Source organism: Medicago truncatula, chromosome 7 (genome assembly GCF_003473485.1).
Source record: "Medicago truncatula cultivar Jemalong A17 chromosome 7, MtrunA17r5.0-ANR, whole genome shotgun sequence".
Lineage (NCBI taxonomy): Eukaryota > Viridiplantae > Streptophyta > Magnoliopsida > Fabales > Fabaceae > Medicago > Medicago truncatula.
In genome coordinates, this window is record NC_053048.1 from 38,934,343 (window position 1) to 38,951,573 (window position 17,231).

Consider the following 17,231-nt stretch of genomic DNA (forward strand, 5'->3'; position numbering starts at 1 on the left):
CCAAGCTACTATTCCTTTTCTCAAAAAAAAAAAAAAACTAATATTCCTTTGTAGACCAAAACTTGTTGAGTTTATATTGAAAAATCTAGACTAACATGTTTATCAAGGTTTATACTAATTCAAGCACGTTTTACCTTTATGTGATATATTTAAGTTTTTTATTCTTAATAGTAGGATAACATGTGAATCTTTCTCATGCATTTATCACACGAGTAGTGATATTTGAACAACCATTTGAGACAATTTCTTTTTTCTCTCTTTTCATTGGTCAAAAAGTTTTTGTTGTACAAATATCATTTCTTTTATCACACCTCATTGGCAGTTCTTGGCCACTGTTATGATGTGAAACTATGAACTTTCCATGGATTGATTTTAAATATTCAAAGAAATTATAGATAAAAACCACTGCAGATATGCACCAACGCAAACAAGAATAAGAAGATGCTAGGACGAACTTATAAAAGTGGATTAGAATAGAAGATGTATATGGAAAGATGAATGATCATCAATTTCATGTGAAATATATATATCAAAATGTGATCGCCACTCATTTAGAAAGTCTCTTTGAAGAGAATTTCTATACGAGCATAAAAATGGTAAACTTCAACTATCATCCAATAACTAGTTAAAATGTGGGCAAAGAACTTGTCCTTTGCATGAAGAGTGACACTTGCAAAGTTGGTCATCGAGACAACGCCTGTTTATTGTATGATGATTACTTCTATACATACCTCAAACCATCTTGTTGAATATTCAAAATTTACAGCGTAACTTCATTTGGGGTCAAGAGGAAGCTTCACTTGGTTAAGTGGGACACAATGTTGCATAATTTGCATGGTGGTTTAGCTATTTGGTGTCCACCTACTATGAATTGTGCTTGTTTAGTGAAGATGGGTTGGGAGATGAAGGAGAGGTAAATGTATAGCTTGTGGTGCAGTGTTCTGAAAGGTAAACATGGGTGTGGGATGATTGATAATGGTTCCATTATTGCTAAACCCACATTTTCCTTTATTGAAGTGATTACTTCTTGGTCGTATATCACACTTTTTGAAGAGTGGGCTATTGGTGATGGGTGCTCGGTCAAGGCTTGTAATGACAAGTGGTTGGGAGATCCAACTTGCGTAGCTGATAGCATAGAGAAAATTTATCACGGCACGATCCATTGTAAAGTGCCTGATTTGGTTTGATATTGATGGTAATTGGAAGGTGATCACTTTGTTGAACTTGTTACTGTCGGCTCTGGTTGAGAGGCTGATATTGATGGTAGTGATGATTGTGTGGATGTTAGAGCATGGTCGGGAAATAGGCTTGGTAATTTTTACGTCTCGAATGCCTACAATATGCTTCGAGGTCATCATTTGAGCTCTTCGAACCTGAGTTGGAAGTGTGTGTGAGAGCTAGATGTCCCGGAAAGAATCAAGTTTTGTTTGACAGTTGATGTATGGAAGGCTCCTACAATTACAAACAAGTTGTGCAGCAGGTAATCATGGAACAAGTTCTAGCGATCAATGTGTGGGAGTGGAGGAGACCATGTTACATGTCCTTTGAGATTGTAGAGTGGCAAGTTTTGATTGGAATCATTTGGTTCCTCTTCATGGTAGGTTGGATTTCTACTCAGGTTACTTTATGAGTGGATTATCAAGAACATTGGTGCTAATGTGTACTTGGACGGAGGGCTTGCATAGCGTGTTGTCTGGGTTACTACGTGTTATCACCTTTATGATATGGAGGAATAAAGGTAAATTTGAACTTGATTTTGCTAGGTCAGTATTCCCTTACCGTAGCATTTTGCTGTGTGTGGAAGCTACATGAACTCATGAAGGATAAGGCAAGTACTGGTTTGATGTAAAATCCTCGTGTAAAAGTTCAAGTGAGGTGACAGTCACCAGAGGGCAGGATTTGCATAAACACCGATGGTTCTTCACACGGATAGAGCAGAGTTGCTGGTTGTGGAAGTGTGATGAAATGAATATGGGAAATAGTTGGGAGGTTTCACTAAAACTATCGGTTCAGCGGATGCTTATACAGCTCGGGCTAAAAGTTACGCTATTGTGGAATTGCATATGATTTGTTGGTGGTGGTTAAAAGTCTCGGAGGGGGAGATACTGGAAGCATGAATGGTAGGAGTCTGTCTGATTAGAAAGATTCAGCGTCTGCTTCAAGAGGATTGGCAAGTTAGAATTCGTCACATTTACAAAGAGTCAAACAGGGTATCTGATACCTTGGAATGCACTTTGGATGGGATTATCTTCATGGATAATCCTACTTTTCAGATTGAACAGCTGTGTATTGTTGATGCTATTGGTGTCTCTACTCCTCGTGTTATTTCCGCATAGTTAAAACCCAATACAATAACAAATTTCCTTTTGTTTTTCTTGGAGTCTATTAGCTTTGCTTCTTGTAACCACTCTCGAGTTGTCCTAGAACATCTTGGAAGTTATCACAACAACATTAAGTTAACTTAGCACCCATATTAACTACTCAAGAAAGAAATTTTTGATTACTTTATGTGGTCCAACAATCATACTTAATGTACGAAAAGTTAGCTCAATTATGAAACTGTCCATACTTTTACAGAGTTTATGTTTGGTATTCCCAAAATATAGTCGCCTCGGATGAAGTTGTATACGATGAATACACACAGAATCACTCAATAAAACGGGCATATTTCGCACATCCACACAATTGTTTGTAAAGGTGGATTCTTAAGCATTCACTCAGAAGACTTGACTACCGGTTTTGCAAAAGCAACTGAGTTAGTGCTTCATATGCTTCAGCTCAACAAACAAGATGAACAGAGAAGATAGAATAGCATTAGAGAGCACTTGCATCATCATAGGTAAAAACAACGCATTAACATATTAAAGAAGTGAAATGGCGTCTAATATTTATGTATAATAAAAACTAGCAAAGTGCAAGAATACAACAAAGTACAAACCACTAAATATCCGGAGGGGACTAAAATTGCTTTAATCAGTCAGCCTAAACAAAGTACAAACAGCTTAATAAATAAGAAAAAATTAAATAAAACTGAACCTAAAATGCACCTACAGAGTCCATACATAGTCTGGTGCATCCTCCCTTTTCCCAGCCACTGTACGATACAAATACATCTTCTCGACTCTCTGCCCATCTTCCACGTAACAATCTGCCTGTTCACTTTCACTGAAAATCTCCACATTCAACCTCGGCATCTTCTTTGCCAGTGTCTTGCATGCTTCTACAGTCACCTCGCACGACGACATCCAAAGGGATCGCATTGTTTCATACTTCCCTATGTCTGTTAGAAGCGCCGTGTCTCCGAAAGGACAGTCTCTAATCTCAAGCTTGCGAATCTTTTTGCATCCGTTCAATACATAGAGCATTCCCTTGTCACTCTCGCCAGCAAATGCAATAGATAACATTTCAAGCTGCTCAGCATACATACCAATGTAAAGGAAAACCTGGTCGGTCAACTGACCTGAGAGTGATAGCCGCCTCAGTCGCTTGCATGACTGCACAATCGCCCCAAAACCTTCATCTAGTGGCTGCATTGTGTCAGGGTCAGGTTTTGTTGCATCCAGGATGCATAACCTAAATCGGATAAAATTTGGGCAGTTTTTGGCCACTGCTATGAGAGCAGCATTGGTCATCTGGTGACAGAAGTAGAGTAATGAGTGAAGCTTAGGACATCCCATTGATATCGCTACAAGTCCTTTTTCGGTAACAGCTGCTTGGTTTCCAAATGGAGCTGATGGGAAAACTCTTAATTCTTGCAATTCTTTACATGTGCTAGCTACAACACCTAGTCCCAAGTCTCCAATGCGATCCATTATCTGCAACATTAATTACTGTTGTCAATAATACTCTTGAGAATTTACTGGAGAGAAAGCAATAAGTGGATTGAAACAATAAATTGTTAAGATTATTGCAAGATAAAAACAATAATTTCATCAAATCAAGGGTTACAAATTCATGTTTACTTGGAATGTTTAAATAACCTAGAACAAGTAAAACAAGTAAACGACAGCTAAAAATGAATGGATGCTGTAACAAGTAAAAGGAAAAGACTTTAAGCTTGATATAGTTACCCATAAGCGCTGTAGTTTCCCACAGTGGCGGATAAGTTTTATGAGCTCAATGCCCAGAATGCCTGCGGCATAGCTCAAGTTCAAGGATGTTAAGTTCTGGCAAATTGGATAAATAGCTGCAAGGCTAAAAGGAGCCACTTCCAAAAACCCTGACAAACTGGTTATTGACTTGCACTTGAGAATGGTGGCCTTAAACATAGCATAGGCATCTGAATTGAGATCATGGAAAAATGATCCAATTCCTAAATCCATTAGTTGAGGTGCTCGCGTTAGTATCCTTTGCAGTGCATCGACAGGCACAGATCTGTTTAACCTTAGACTCTTAAGGTTAGGAGATCTTGACACAAGTCTCTCAAGTGCTCCCAAATTAATATCTCCTTTAAGGCAAGCGAAATTAAGAGAGACAAGTGAGGTGCAACTCTCTGGAAAGCAACTTAGCCACTGTCCTTTGTGATCTTCAACTTCATTCTCTTGCAGGTCTAGCTCCCTAAGAGACCTACATTTGAACAAAAGCAGAAGCCATATGGGAAGTCAAGAACACAATCTTAACATGCTACATGAAACTCTCAATCAGCAAAACAAAACATTTCTCAACACAGTTATACCTGACCCCACATATATCACATACAAACAAGATAATCCTGAGGAACACATTTTTACAACCAAAACCGCAAGTCATAAATCATTCACAGCATAATAATAATAAATTGAAGAATTATCACAAAACATCAAAGATACTCCCTCTGAAATGTAATATAAGCAAAAAAGTAGTACATGTATTAGGTCTTAAAAATAGTACTTTTTTCATTTCATTCTAAATGGAGAACACTACAAATGCCCACAAAACTAGACATAGGGTAAAAGTTAAGTTCAAAGTCATCCCAACCCATTTTGCTGAACGAATTGTACTTGTATTCTCTAACTGGGCGTCACAGAAATCACAAGCAAACAAATATCCATCAAAAAATAGAAATTCTGATAGTACAAGAAGATAAAAACAACATTAATCAGAATTTAACTGCAATATACTACTTTGAACCGTACAGCTATCATAAAAATAAAACTATCAAATCAAAATTGTACGGATAGATTACAAAGTCAATAAAACCAAAAACAAATTCTTAAACATACTTAACATCAAAATAGTCATAATTAGTAACACTAACAACACAAAATTTATCATTTCTCACCTGCAATTAGCAGCAACAGCAGCAAGGCCATCAGTGGTGAACCCTTCACAGCTAACAAGAACTAAAGACTTAAAATTCACAAAAGAACGAGAAAGTAGCTCAAGGCTCTCATCTGACACAACCATCCTCTTCAACCTAAGTTCCTCCAAACCAACCTTATTCTTAGCAAGTGCTTCAATCCATGGATAAACAAAACCACCCCAACCATGAGGAACCAAACTAAAATCAGCAAAATGAGGTTTTCCCTTCAAAGTTAAAGATTTCAGATCAGGAAACCTCTCCACCAACCTCTCAGGACTAATAGAGTAACAGTTTCCTATGAACACCCTTTGTCTTGTAAATCTCTCTATTCTATACCAACTTTTGCATACCAAAGACAAAGAGTTTCTGTCACTATGTGAAACCACATAGTCAAAAACATGTTCTATTACCTCGTCTGGAAAATAATTCATGTTTTTTTCTCTCTCACTCGCTCAAGAGATCCAAATTTCACAACTTTTGTGGAAAATTTTCATTCTCTCTCAACAATAAAAACAAAGATAGAAAACACGTGGAATTACCCAAGATCTAAACAAACACAGAGATACCCTTATGAAATTAAAGTGGAAAAAACGGATCTTTACTCAAATCTAGAACATGATGAAAGATCTAGAAGAACAAAAGGTGAAAATAATTTAAAGGGTACTAATAAAAATTGTAAAAATTACATTTTTCAGCGTGGATCTGCATGTTAGTTACAAAATTAACGCAAAATTTCTCGAGAAAATACAGTTGCAGATGAAAAAAAATTAAAAATTGTGATGATGAAATTGGATTCTGAAAGAAGCAAATTTGAATTTAGATAGAATATAGATCTAAGAAAATCTAAGCCTTTGCAGAAACAATAATTAACATTATTAGAACACAACCCAGAAGAAGAGATGAGTTGAGAAAGTGAGAGAAAGAAGAAAAGCACTTGCTTTTTAGAGAGAGAGAGAGAGATGCGAAAATGGTGGAGTGAAGAATTATTTAACTAACCATGGTTAAGGGTTATAGAATAGAACTAGGTTAAAAGAAAGAATGATAGAGAGATGAATCGAACGGTGGAGGTTGATTATAATGATGGGATATAGAGAGAATCTTGACCGTTGAGTGGATGAACATGCATGTGTCTTTGTCACTGCTTTCGAAGTGAGCCACCCCTCTGCCAAAAGTATAGCACTCTGTTGCGAAAAGAGAGTTTTCAAAGAGAGAGATGAGGAAAAATTATAGCTACAGACAAATAGAAAACGATTGTTGGATTATACAATTATTTTCTTATTACTTCAAAATATTTTTATGTTGAATTTAATACTATATACTGTGAGTTAGGATATTTATATTTTCCTTTTCCATTGTTATAGTTTTGATTTATTCAATAATTGGACATCAACCAATATAATATAATAGACAAAATGAAAAGAAAAAACGGGTAAAAGATGGAGAAGATTGGCTAGAGTTAGAGCTGTTAAAAATAGGTCGGGGTTAATGGTCATTAGCTCGCATTTTGAGCTTAAAATGCACTTGCTTTTTTTTTTCTAACCCATTTGGTCAATATAAAAATCGTGTCGGTCCGAGCTAGTCCATCGGACTTCAGGTTAACCTACTATCAATATTTTTATTTGATTTTTGTTATAAAAAAAAATATTATTTTTTAAAAAATTATCAACTAATTTAATATCTATTAATTAAAATAGATTAATTTAGCTCAAAAAAGACAAAATATCTAAATATCGTGAATGATATAAGACTTATTTATTTAAGGCAAAATTACACAATTAGTCCTTTAACTTTATTTTAGGTAACATTTTCGTCCTTTATCTTTTTTTTGTCACGATTTAGTCCTTTATGTTATAAAATGACAATATCTTATCATTTTTTATGAGATTTTTTTCAAAGAAATTTGATTTTCTAGGTTTGTATGATGAAGATTTACGTTTGCCTATGAGTTTGATGATTTTTTTTTGGAGTTTTTGATTATTCTTTTCATAAAAAAGGATAACTATGTTGTTATTTTATAACATAAAGGACTAAATCGTGACAAAAGAAAGATAAAGGACAAAAGTGTTACCTAAAATAAAGTTAAGGGACTAATTGTGTAATTTTACCTTTATTTAATATACACGTTTTGTTTGAAGAGTCATGGTGATTCGAGGAGGACCACCAAACCAGAGCAATATGTAGGAACTCTTGAAGAAAATGGAGAAATCATATCATTAACTAATTTACCTTAGACAAGTTATGAGGTCAAAATTTCTCTAGGGGTTTAGGTATGGAGTGTAACACCAATTTTTAAATACGTTGTTTTGAACCCTTTTTGTGTCAGTTGTACTAATTGTAGGATGTTTCAAAACTTGTACATTAATATAAGATAGTTGGAATAAATAAATATATTATTATAAACATAAATCAATTTTTTTTCCCTTATTATAATATTGTAAGAGTCTCATAATTTAGATCCGCAATTCAAAATTATCTATTGATAGCAACCCGTTACCTCTCTCAAAAAAAAAAAAAAAAAACAACCCGTTACGTGAAAGGTAAAAAAATTATAACAACATACCGACAAATTGTATATATAGAGTAATAAGTTTTCATTTGATTAAGTAATAATTACATTATTTTTAACAAAAAGTTGCATGTTTTGGCTGCTCAACCAATATCTTGAGGGTACTCTTTAGCATTCTACACAGAGTAATGCGAGCAATACTATATCTAGCAATACTATATCTTGAACAATCTCTCTGATAATCACTCTCTTATTGATTTAAATCATTGTGTGTATACACTTTGAAAATTGAATAAAACAGAGTGGTGGAACATACATTAATTTCATCCAATAAAATAGTAAGTGCTAGAGAGTGTTGAAAAGTGAATTTTACTAGCATTCTCTGTATGTATAATAGCAGGCAAGAGCAACGAAAAATGATTTTTACAACAACACTGTTACATAAGAGAAGCAACACAATTATTATAGGTAAAAAAAAAATTAAGAGAAATAATAAGGACAAGTTAGTATTTTAACAAAAGAAAATAGGATAATTTTGTCCATATACTAAATGATTTTTTTATCATCCCTCAATTCCCTTCCAAAAAATTCCAATTTGGAGGGGAGTAAAAAATGATGCTAAGAGGAATCTAATTCCCCCTCCCTCATAACAATTGAATCAAACACAGAAAATTAAAATGCTCCCTCTCGTTTCCTCCTTTCCAAAACACCCAAACCAAACAGTTAAGCTACAAAGAGGTTTATTAGAGAATATGATGGGTGAGGGTTTAGGTATCTTATATGATCTCTAGGTTACAAGACCACTAAATTGTGTTTCTTTTGAAGGAACTAAATTGTGTTTTTGTATACTGTTTTGCAGAAGGCAAATTAGAATAATTTATATGTGTTCGACCATCTCTAATAATGTGTCAATAATTTAAATATTATTGTTATTATGGTGTTTGCATGTGTGTTAATGTTAATTCCTGGATGTTTCTATAAAGTTGTAATTTGATGCTTTTAATGTATGAAATTTGTGTTATATATGTTATATGTCGTGAATAAGTCGGATATTAATTATATCATTGACGTTTCGGTTTACATTTATATTATTAACCATGTACAATGTAACAAACTATTAAGGGTTGCATTCTCTGAGATTTAATGATATTTCAAAATTGTACTCTTGTACTTGCATCGTTGTTGTTACAAGCACCGATATGACACACCGCATGACCACCACTATCAGAAAAACTTTCGATGTAAGAAGTCGGTCAAACTCTTGTCGAATAGTCATATATGATACCATTGTTGGTCACGAGTGAAGCTCGGAGGTCATTCACGTTAGACCATAAACAGCTACACAAGTGACTTGAACTTCACATCTTAACCCAAAATATAAGGTTTTGGATGGAGATGTGACGTCTCGCTTTTTTGCGGCTGTAGAGCATTGCAACGTTGTTGCTTTCGACGCTCCCAGCCGAGACCACCAAACAAGTGGTATCAGGGCTCGATTTGACTTTACGGGGAACGAGATAGAATTCTTAGGTTGGATTAAGGACGCATAGAGTTTCACACTTAAAGGAGAATGATGTAATATGTCAAGCGTGAGTTAAAGTCTCACATTAGATAAAAGAGTTGAGGTTGAACAACATATGGTGAGAGCTCATCGTAAATTCAATGTCTTAAGATTTTAAATGAAGAGGTTATATACAATTCACTAATGGTTTCTCGTAGTCCAATATGATGGGTCAACCTAAAAAGACTCTTCCTCATGGTCCAACAACTATAATTATTATTGCATGATCAGAGTTATTTAATCATAAAAAAAAGTCTTTGAAACTAAAGACTTTATGTTATTATTTTTCTCATATAGTATTTATTTGCAAAGAAAGGAAAATGAGTTTCTTTCAAATAAATAAAAAGGAAAATGATGTGATCTTTTTTAAGTGGATATGTCTCTTTTTACACGAAGCAAAATGTTCTCCTCTTTGCTAAGATGAATTCCTCTAAAGAAAGAATCGAGTGAAAATAATATTATTTCAATCAAGTAGTCAAATTAACCTTCTAAAATTGACATCAAACATAAAATTTGAGATGAAACATTCTTTAAAGTTTAAAAGCAACACAACCGGACTAACTCAAGTGGATTGTGAAAATAAATATCTTATGTGACCGCTTTGAAATAATAATTTAAAGATAAATATTAAATTGGTAAAAAAATAAAATTGATTTCGATTAAAAACTATTTTTGCAAACTTTAAAATCATTATTTTTTACTGGAACTTTCAAAATATTGTAAACTTTTTTTTTTAAGGAAAATATCATAAACTTGTTAAGTTCTTTTTCGAATGATTAAGTAATTGGTAGAAAAAATTAATAAGGACGCGTTTATATATATATATATATATATATATATATATATATATATGTGTGTGTGTGTGTGTGTGTGTGTGTGTGTGTGTGTGTGTGTATGTATGTATATATATAATGTCATATTTTTCTTTTAGGGGATATATAATGACATCTTTTTCTTTTGGTACAAATAATGACATTTTTAATAGCAAAAATAAGGACATGTATGATGTTGTTTATGTTGACAATGACAAAATCTATATACTCATCAATTGCTAGTTGGTTTTTGCATGAATGCCAAGTAGTAAATGACAATAATAAATGCTAGTTACAGATCAATAAATATGTTAACACTGCTCTACTACACATGATTTCTTGTTCCTATGTAGTATTTGCCTATTAGGTCAAAAAAAATATGTTTTCATCTATAGGATCCTTTGATTATTCAATGTGTTATGGTGCAACATACCCATTGTAACATGTTCACGTAATTAGTTACATCACTGGTTGAATTCTCAATACAAGTCCATGATATGATAGAGACCATATAGAACCACACCACAGAGGATGTATGAGGAGAGAGAGTGTGCATTTGTTCGTTTGTGATTGGCCAATCCATAGAAAACGAATTGTTATAAAATAATACGGCAATGATAGTAGGAAAATAAAGAGGGCAATGCCAAAAAATGGGAATGCTTGATGAGGAGGGTTAGGGAGTGTTTGTTTCTCGAGAAAAAAGCAATGTGGAATATTTTCACTTCATGTTTTTTCTTATCAAATGATGATTACACTATGTTTAGGGCTTAATGAGTTAAAGGTGCTAGCCTTGACATAGGTCACATATTCCACACATTTAGTTTAGAGATAGTTGAATAAAGATATGACGATTTTGAAGTTAAACTGAATTAAATTTTAGAGATTCAAGGGGTCAAAATTGCCTCCGATATGTTTTACACATTTCTCAACATAGATTAGTTATCGTTAAATGTTGAGAGTATAATAAGAAAAAATGGAAATGTTAACTTGTACTCTTATGACACATGTTAAGGATAACTAAAATAGAAACTATGCATTGAAAATTGTGTGTATTTATTTCACAACAAGTTGAAAATTAATTTTTCAGAATAAATGTTTGCTATTAATAGAATTCTTAACACGTGCTCTAAGAGCACCCTAAGAAAAATAGCATTTAATATTTTATTAGTATTATAAAATGATTTATAATTTAAAATAATTTTTTCTCCAAAACAATTTATGATTTGAGACGAAGGGAGTATTATATATTAGAAGTCATGTACTTAATTTTTTTTACTCAATGTATTGTACATGTAGAGGGAGCAAGGGTGGTTTGGTTTATTAAAAAATAATAATCATACTATATATTGAAAATTACATAAAAATGGAAAGCAAACGTAGCAAAATGTGTCTCTAACTCTTTCTAGATTACAAAATTAATCCTTTTAAAATAACTTTTATGGACGTGAGAGACACAGCAATGTTATACATAAGTTTTTAAACTTTTTGCAGAATATCAACAACCTTAAGTGTTAAGTAGTTAAAAATGTCAAATCAAATAGTAAAAAACACGTTGATTGTAAGAATACTCTGTCATGTTTGATCACTTTGTTTCAAGCGGCTTTGAAGGTTATTCTCACAGTAAAAATCTCGATCCTCAATCTAACATGTGAGAAACTTCAATAAAATCCATACATACAAATTTCCCTTACCCATGCTTAGATATTACACCAAAACATCAACTAATTGAAGAACTCATACAAAATTTTCTGAAATTTTAAAAATTATCTTATTGACAGAAAATTCCATTTTTAATTAAACACATGTGGCTGGATCCTTAATTTATTTGTAACCTATATATGGTCAGTACCTCCCACGTCAAACCTCTTATTACCCCCTCTTTGTTCACGTTAATTTTTGTTTTTGTAATGTTCAATTGGGTGCGCCACTAATCTCTATCATTTGCTAAAGTTTTTTTCAAAGTCATGAAGGTATGAGTATAATTAATTAATCATTCCTCGATTAAGCAAATCTGTACTTGTAACAATTCTTTTATCGTTTGTGTGTATAATCATGGACCAAAACAATATTGTCCAAATGTATAATTGCTGCTCTCCCTTTTCAATTCAATCTCAATGCGACGTCAAATTATGCTTCATTATTATGGTTCAAGCAAGCCAAATGTCCCGCTTTCCTACTAGGCTATCTTAGTTTAATAATTAATTATTCGATAATCAATAGTTTAATATTCCGTTTAATGTAGATTGGTTTGGGGAGGTATTGAATTGAGACTTTGAAGTATGCTCTTTCTTAAAATCTTAATATTGAATATGTGGTATAGTTTATCAAAATTGCATTGTTCTAACTTTGACAAATATATGTACAGAGAAAGACGCATACTAACATATTTGTCTATATGTTTTACTGTTGAGTTTAATTGTATATAAAAAGATATATCCATTTTAGTATGGAAATTACTTGTGTCTTTTATCCATCCCTCCTCTCATCCTTATCTATAAGCATTCTTATGTATTATATTCATTAATCTTTTATTAGGATAACTTAAGTAAAATATAGAATATCTCTTTAATAATGAACACATTGAAAATCAAAATTTGTCAACATAGTTCAAACCCCATGTTTTTGTGTTTTCAAAACCTTGTATAGCTTGCTAAACCAACGCCCGTTTGTTACCTTACATTTTTCTAAGATAAGATTTTACTTTTAATCTTATAATAAAGTTTTTATTTACTTTTAGTTCTCGTTACTTTATTTATTTTGGTATATAAGCAAAGTGAAAATATCGCTTAAACTCATACACATAACGACAATGTGTCTCCTCAAGTTCAAATTTGAATAAAGATATTCAACATAGCAAAATTGATATCATCAATTGAACTAGCCTTACAATCTGCTTTATTTTATTGTGAACTTACATATTCGAACATTAAAATGATACATCAATCAAAAATAAAATTTGACCTAATGATATTTGAATAGAATGGTAAAAGATTTTTTTTCAACTTAACTAAATGCTTTCGAGTGAGATCTTTGTCATTGATTAAAGTTCTGCTCTACTTGAGAAATCAATCTTTACAATTGCGTGCATAAACAATTTTTAAGTAAGGCACATTTTAATAATATAAAAAAAAATCAAAGACACGTTTTCATTTTATCTTAGATATTTGTTTGGAAATTATGTTGTAGTTGTCACAATCAAAATGCAGGAATTAAGATTGACTCTCTGGATGGAATCCAAAAACATTGAGAAAATCCAAAGCATACTACAAATGCAAGTCTGCATGCAGATCCGTGCATGAAAGATGACTACTCTCTATTATTTTCCTGGCAATATGTCTCTTTGGACTTGAGGTTGAGGCAGTTAGTTATATATGAATATGATTATATTTTATTATTTAATTAATTAATTGGCAGGTCAAAGATTCTATTCCAAATCATTTAAATTCACCACATTGGAAGAAGACGAATGGTCACCGCAAAATGCAAGCTCAGACATTCCCAAAAGGCTCGTAAATCTGCTTCTAAAATGATTACTCCCAAATTAACCATGACCAAACAATGAAGTGACTACGGGTTTATGCATTATGCAACACTGACGCACATGACATGAAGGATAAACTTTTCTTCTTCTCAATTGTGTCAAAATAAATTAATTTCTCACGCTTGGAAGTAATATTTTTTCCATGCGCATCAGATACAAAAATATAGACACTTCTTTCGATCGAAGTTCAATCTTTGATTGATCACGTTGTAAAGGTCTAACTCTTTTTGCAAAACCTGCTAACTCTACTAATAGTTTTTTAGATCTTATTATTATATGATACGATAATAACGTAAACAATTTAATCATCAAGATTCAATTATTATATGAAATTAGTGCACACTTGCTTGGAAACCATGTTTATCAAATTCGCCGAGATTTGGGACAAAGTCTTCCTTTGCCTTTCACATGCTCCGAACTTAGGGTTTTCGATGGGGCAAACCACTAATGAGCAGAGTAGTCAGAGTGACGGCAAAGGGACCTAGCCTCTCTATTTATAATCGTGCAACCCTAGGTACCACCCATCATGAGCCTTGTGTTTGGGCATACACCATGTTTCTACACAAATCAGATTAAGTGCCCAAAAATTCATTATCTATTGATCACTTTTATTAAAACTTAAACATCATCAAATGGATCACAACATCAGTCCGTTGATATTAAAACAAAAATTAACAATTGATTGCAGCACACGAAATATTAGAAGAAATTCTAACAAATAATTCATTTAAATTAACAACAATAAATTGCTCTGATTGATTTCATAAAAAAAAAACATTCTAGACTTCTTAAATAAATGTTCAATGTTCGATCTATATAATTTTTATGTATGGAGAAAACCCTAAAAAAACCATTCAAATTAAAGTTAAATGTAGCAGCCTCTATTTTCCACTAACAATCATTTTTATATTTCTCTTGTCAAAAAAAAAAAAAAAACCATTTTTATATTTCTATATCTTTAAATTTATAAAAGATGGAAAATATTTATGTTCTATAATAAGTCAATCGCAATGAAATTTTTTTAATTTGGAAAGAGTGAGCGAGTGTGTTTTAACCTTAATTTTTAAGCACATTGGACTATGGTTTCCTCCTACATTCCCATTAATCCTCTGATTCTTAAGAAAAATATACTACTATGCATTCTAAAAATTTATTCCACTCTTAATTTCATTACATCTAAACCCTTAAATTATTACTACGATGATAGATCAAATAGTATATCATTGACGGTATACGAGTGAGACTTAGTGCTTGTTTGGTCAAGCGTTTTCACGCCCCAAACCACGTTTTGAAGGCAAAACACCGTTTCAATTATTTTTTTTTATGTTTGGATGTTTTGCAAAATCAAATCCCAAGAAAGTGATTTTGGTCCCAAACGTGGGTTTTTCAGAAGCCACAAATTGAAGCTTCCACGGCAATTCAACAATCACGTTTCACTTTAAAAGGATGATTTACCAAACTACCCATATTCACACAAACAACACAACTGCTTCTTCTTCACATCACCCAGATTTCAGCCAGTTGCATGTTCCCCTTTCTCTATGAAACACACAGCCATACAAATCTCTCTTTACCTTGGTAAGTTTGAGGCCATCACACAAGCTTTGAGTGATGAAAAAATGGGAAAAGAATATTAGAGATATGGGAGGAGGAGAAATGGCAGAAGGGTATTGAGAGATCGGGAAGCAAATCAAAATGGTAGAAATCAAAGAGACATACAAGAAATTGAAAGATCTATGTCAATGGGTATCCAATTGGTATGAAATTGAAGGATTTGCATAAATGGGGATCCAATTGGTATGAGAGAGTTTCTTGAAAGTGTTTTTCTTTTTCTTTTGAGGGTGAACGTGTTGTTTTCTTTCTGTTCCTTATTGAAGTTAAAAATTTATTTGTTATTTATAAATATAAAGGGAATTTCTATAGTACACTCACAATTTTGAGTGTACCGGTACTCTTGTTTCACAAAATATATAAATTAACGATCACTTTAATGAAATAAAAAGGTATTTGTCAATATTTATATTTTAGAAAACATTATTTCATAAAAAAAAAACCATCATTTCATTGTTCATAAGGATCATATTAAAAAATTTACATTTTGTCATAAAAAATAATCAATATTCATTGTTACGAGTAATAAAAATTCTTAAAAATTAAATTTTATTTCGTCGAAGCTTTTGGTAAATAAAATTTAATTATCTTAGTTGTCAATGATAGAAAATAATTATTTTTCTTCTAAAAAACAACTCATTTATTATTAATTTTACGACTTGGTGTACCGATACATCCAAATTTATTGGGTGTACAATAGAATTTGCCAAATATAAATACTTTTTTTTTTGACAAAAATAAATATAAATACATTAAAAGTCCATTTTGGTTGTTAAAAAAAAAACCCATTTTGGTAATTAGACACCCAAAATCAATTTTAATCCAATCTATCCAAACAACATCAATTCATATGAATTACTTTTAAATGAGTGCATCCAAACATAAATCAATTTACATCTAACTCACTTTTAATCAAAATCAATTCTCTTAAAATTAATTCTATCAAAATCAATTCTCGCCACCGTCATACCAAACATACACTTAATTGTCCCCTAAAACCATCCAAATGTAATGCAAAACATTTTGTTTTTTAGTTTGTTTTGAAAAGGTCAAACATTTCAACTCTTTAACACTGTATGATATGATAGTCACAATTACCCATCTTTTTTCTACCCCTCCTATTTGCTTTATATCTTATCCATGTTTGGACTACTGGGCAATAAGCTTCATTCTGCCAATCACACAACAATAATCCTGTTTTTGAATCCTATTCATTGTTAATTGAGGTATATCATTTTTTTTGTTGTTGAAGAAAATGAGGTATATCTTATTGACTCTATTACTATATATTAAAGCCTATATATTAAAATGGCTAAAATGTGACCCAGAAAGTCCCTTTCCATTTGATAATGAGAGTTCAAAATGTACCAAGTCATCCACATTACTTTTGTATTTTCTTATGGGAAAAAGTTGTATAAAGTGTATTTAGAAGCTGGCAATTTTGTCTTTAACTTGCACAATTCAACAACGGATACGTAGGAACGTGACTTTTATATACTGTCGTATCACACTAATTATGCATCAAATAATCACACTAATTATGCATCAAATAACCAGTTAGAGGATTTCAATCTGCAGTTAATTGGGATAGTTAGGCCAAAATATTTTAGAATCTAAGAATAGTTGTAGTTCCACTTACAAATATTGTTAGTAGAAAAAGATTTTAGAAATTCTTGAAAAAAAAGAAGAAGAAGAAATTAATTGGAAAAAGAAATCCAAAGTGCATGAAAAAGAAAAGGCGAAGGTCTTGATCGTTTTCATTTACATATTGCGCCCTCAATGATTGAGAAGAATTGTAGCCATGTGAAGTGCATGAAGACTAATTTTGAGGTACGAGTCACTTTGGTCTATGAACATATAACAAGTAGTTACAATAGTCGTTTAATATATTAAAATTTTAAAATAGCAGTTGATTGTGCAAT

The 17,231-nt window shown here is 32.2% G+C and overlaps 1 protein-coding gene across 1 annotated transcript; it reads right to left on the minus strand.

The window, feature by feature from the left end:
• Positions 1-2,859: 2,859 nt before the first annotated feature.
• Positions 2,860-6,282, minus strand: LOC11429111 (protein AUXIN SIGNALING F-BOX 2). Its single transcript, XM_003624415.4, has 3 exons — positions 5,261-6,282; positions 4,071-4,566; positions 2,860-3,815 (listed from the first exon to the last, which is right to left on the minus strand). The coding sequence occupies exons 1-3, from the start codon at positions 5,710-5,712 to the stop codon at positions 3,048-3,050; spliced, it is 1,716 nt and encodes a 571-aa protein (XP_003624463.1). The 5' UTR covers positions 5,713-6,282; the 3' UTR covers positions 2,860-3,047.
• Between the last annotated feature and the right edge of the window lie 10,949 nt (positions 6,283-17,231).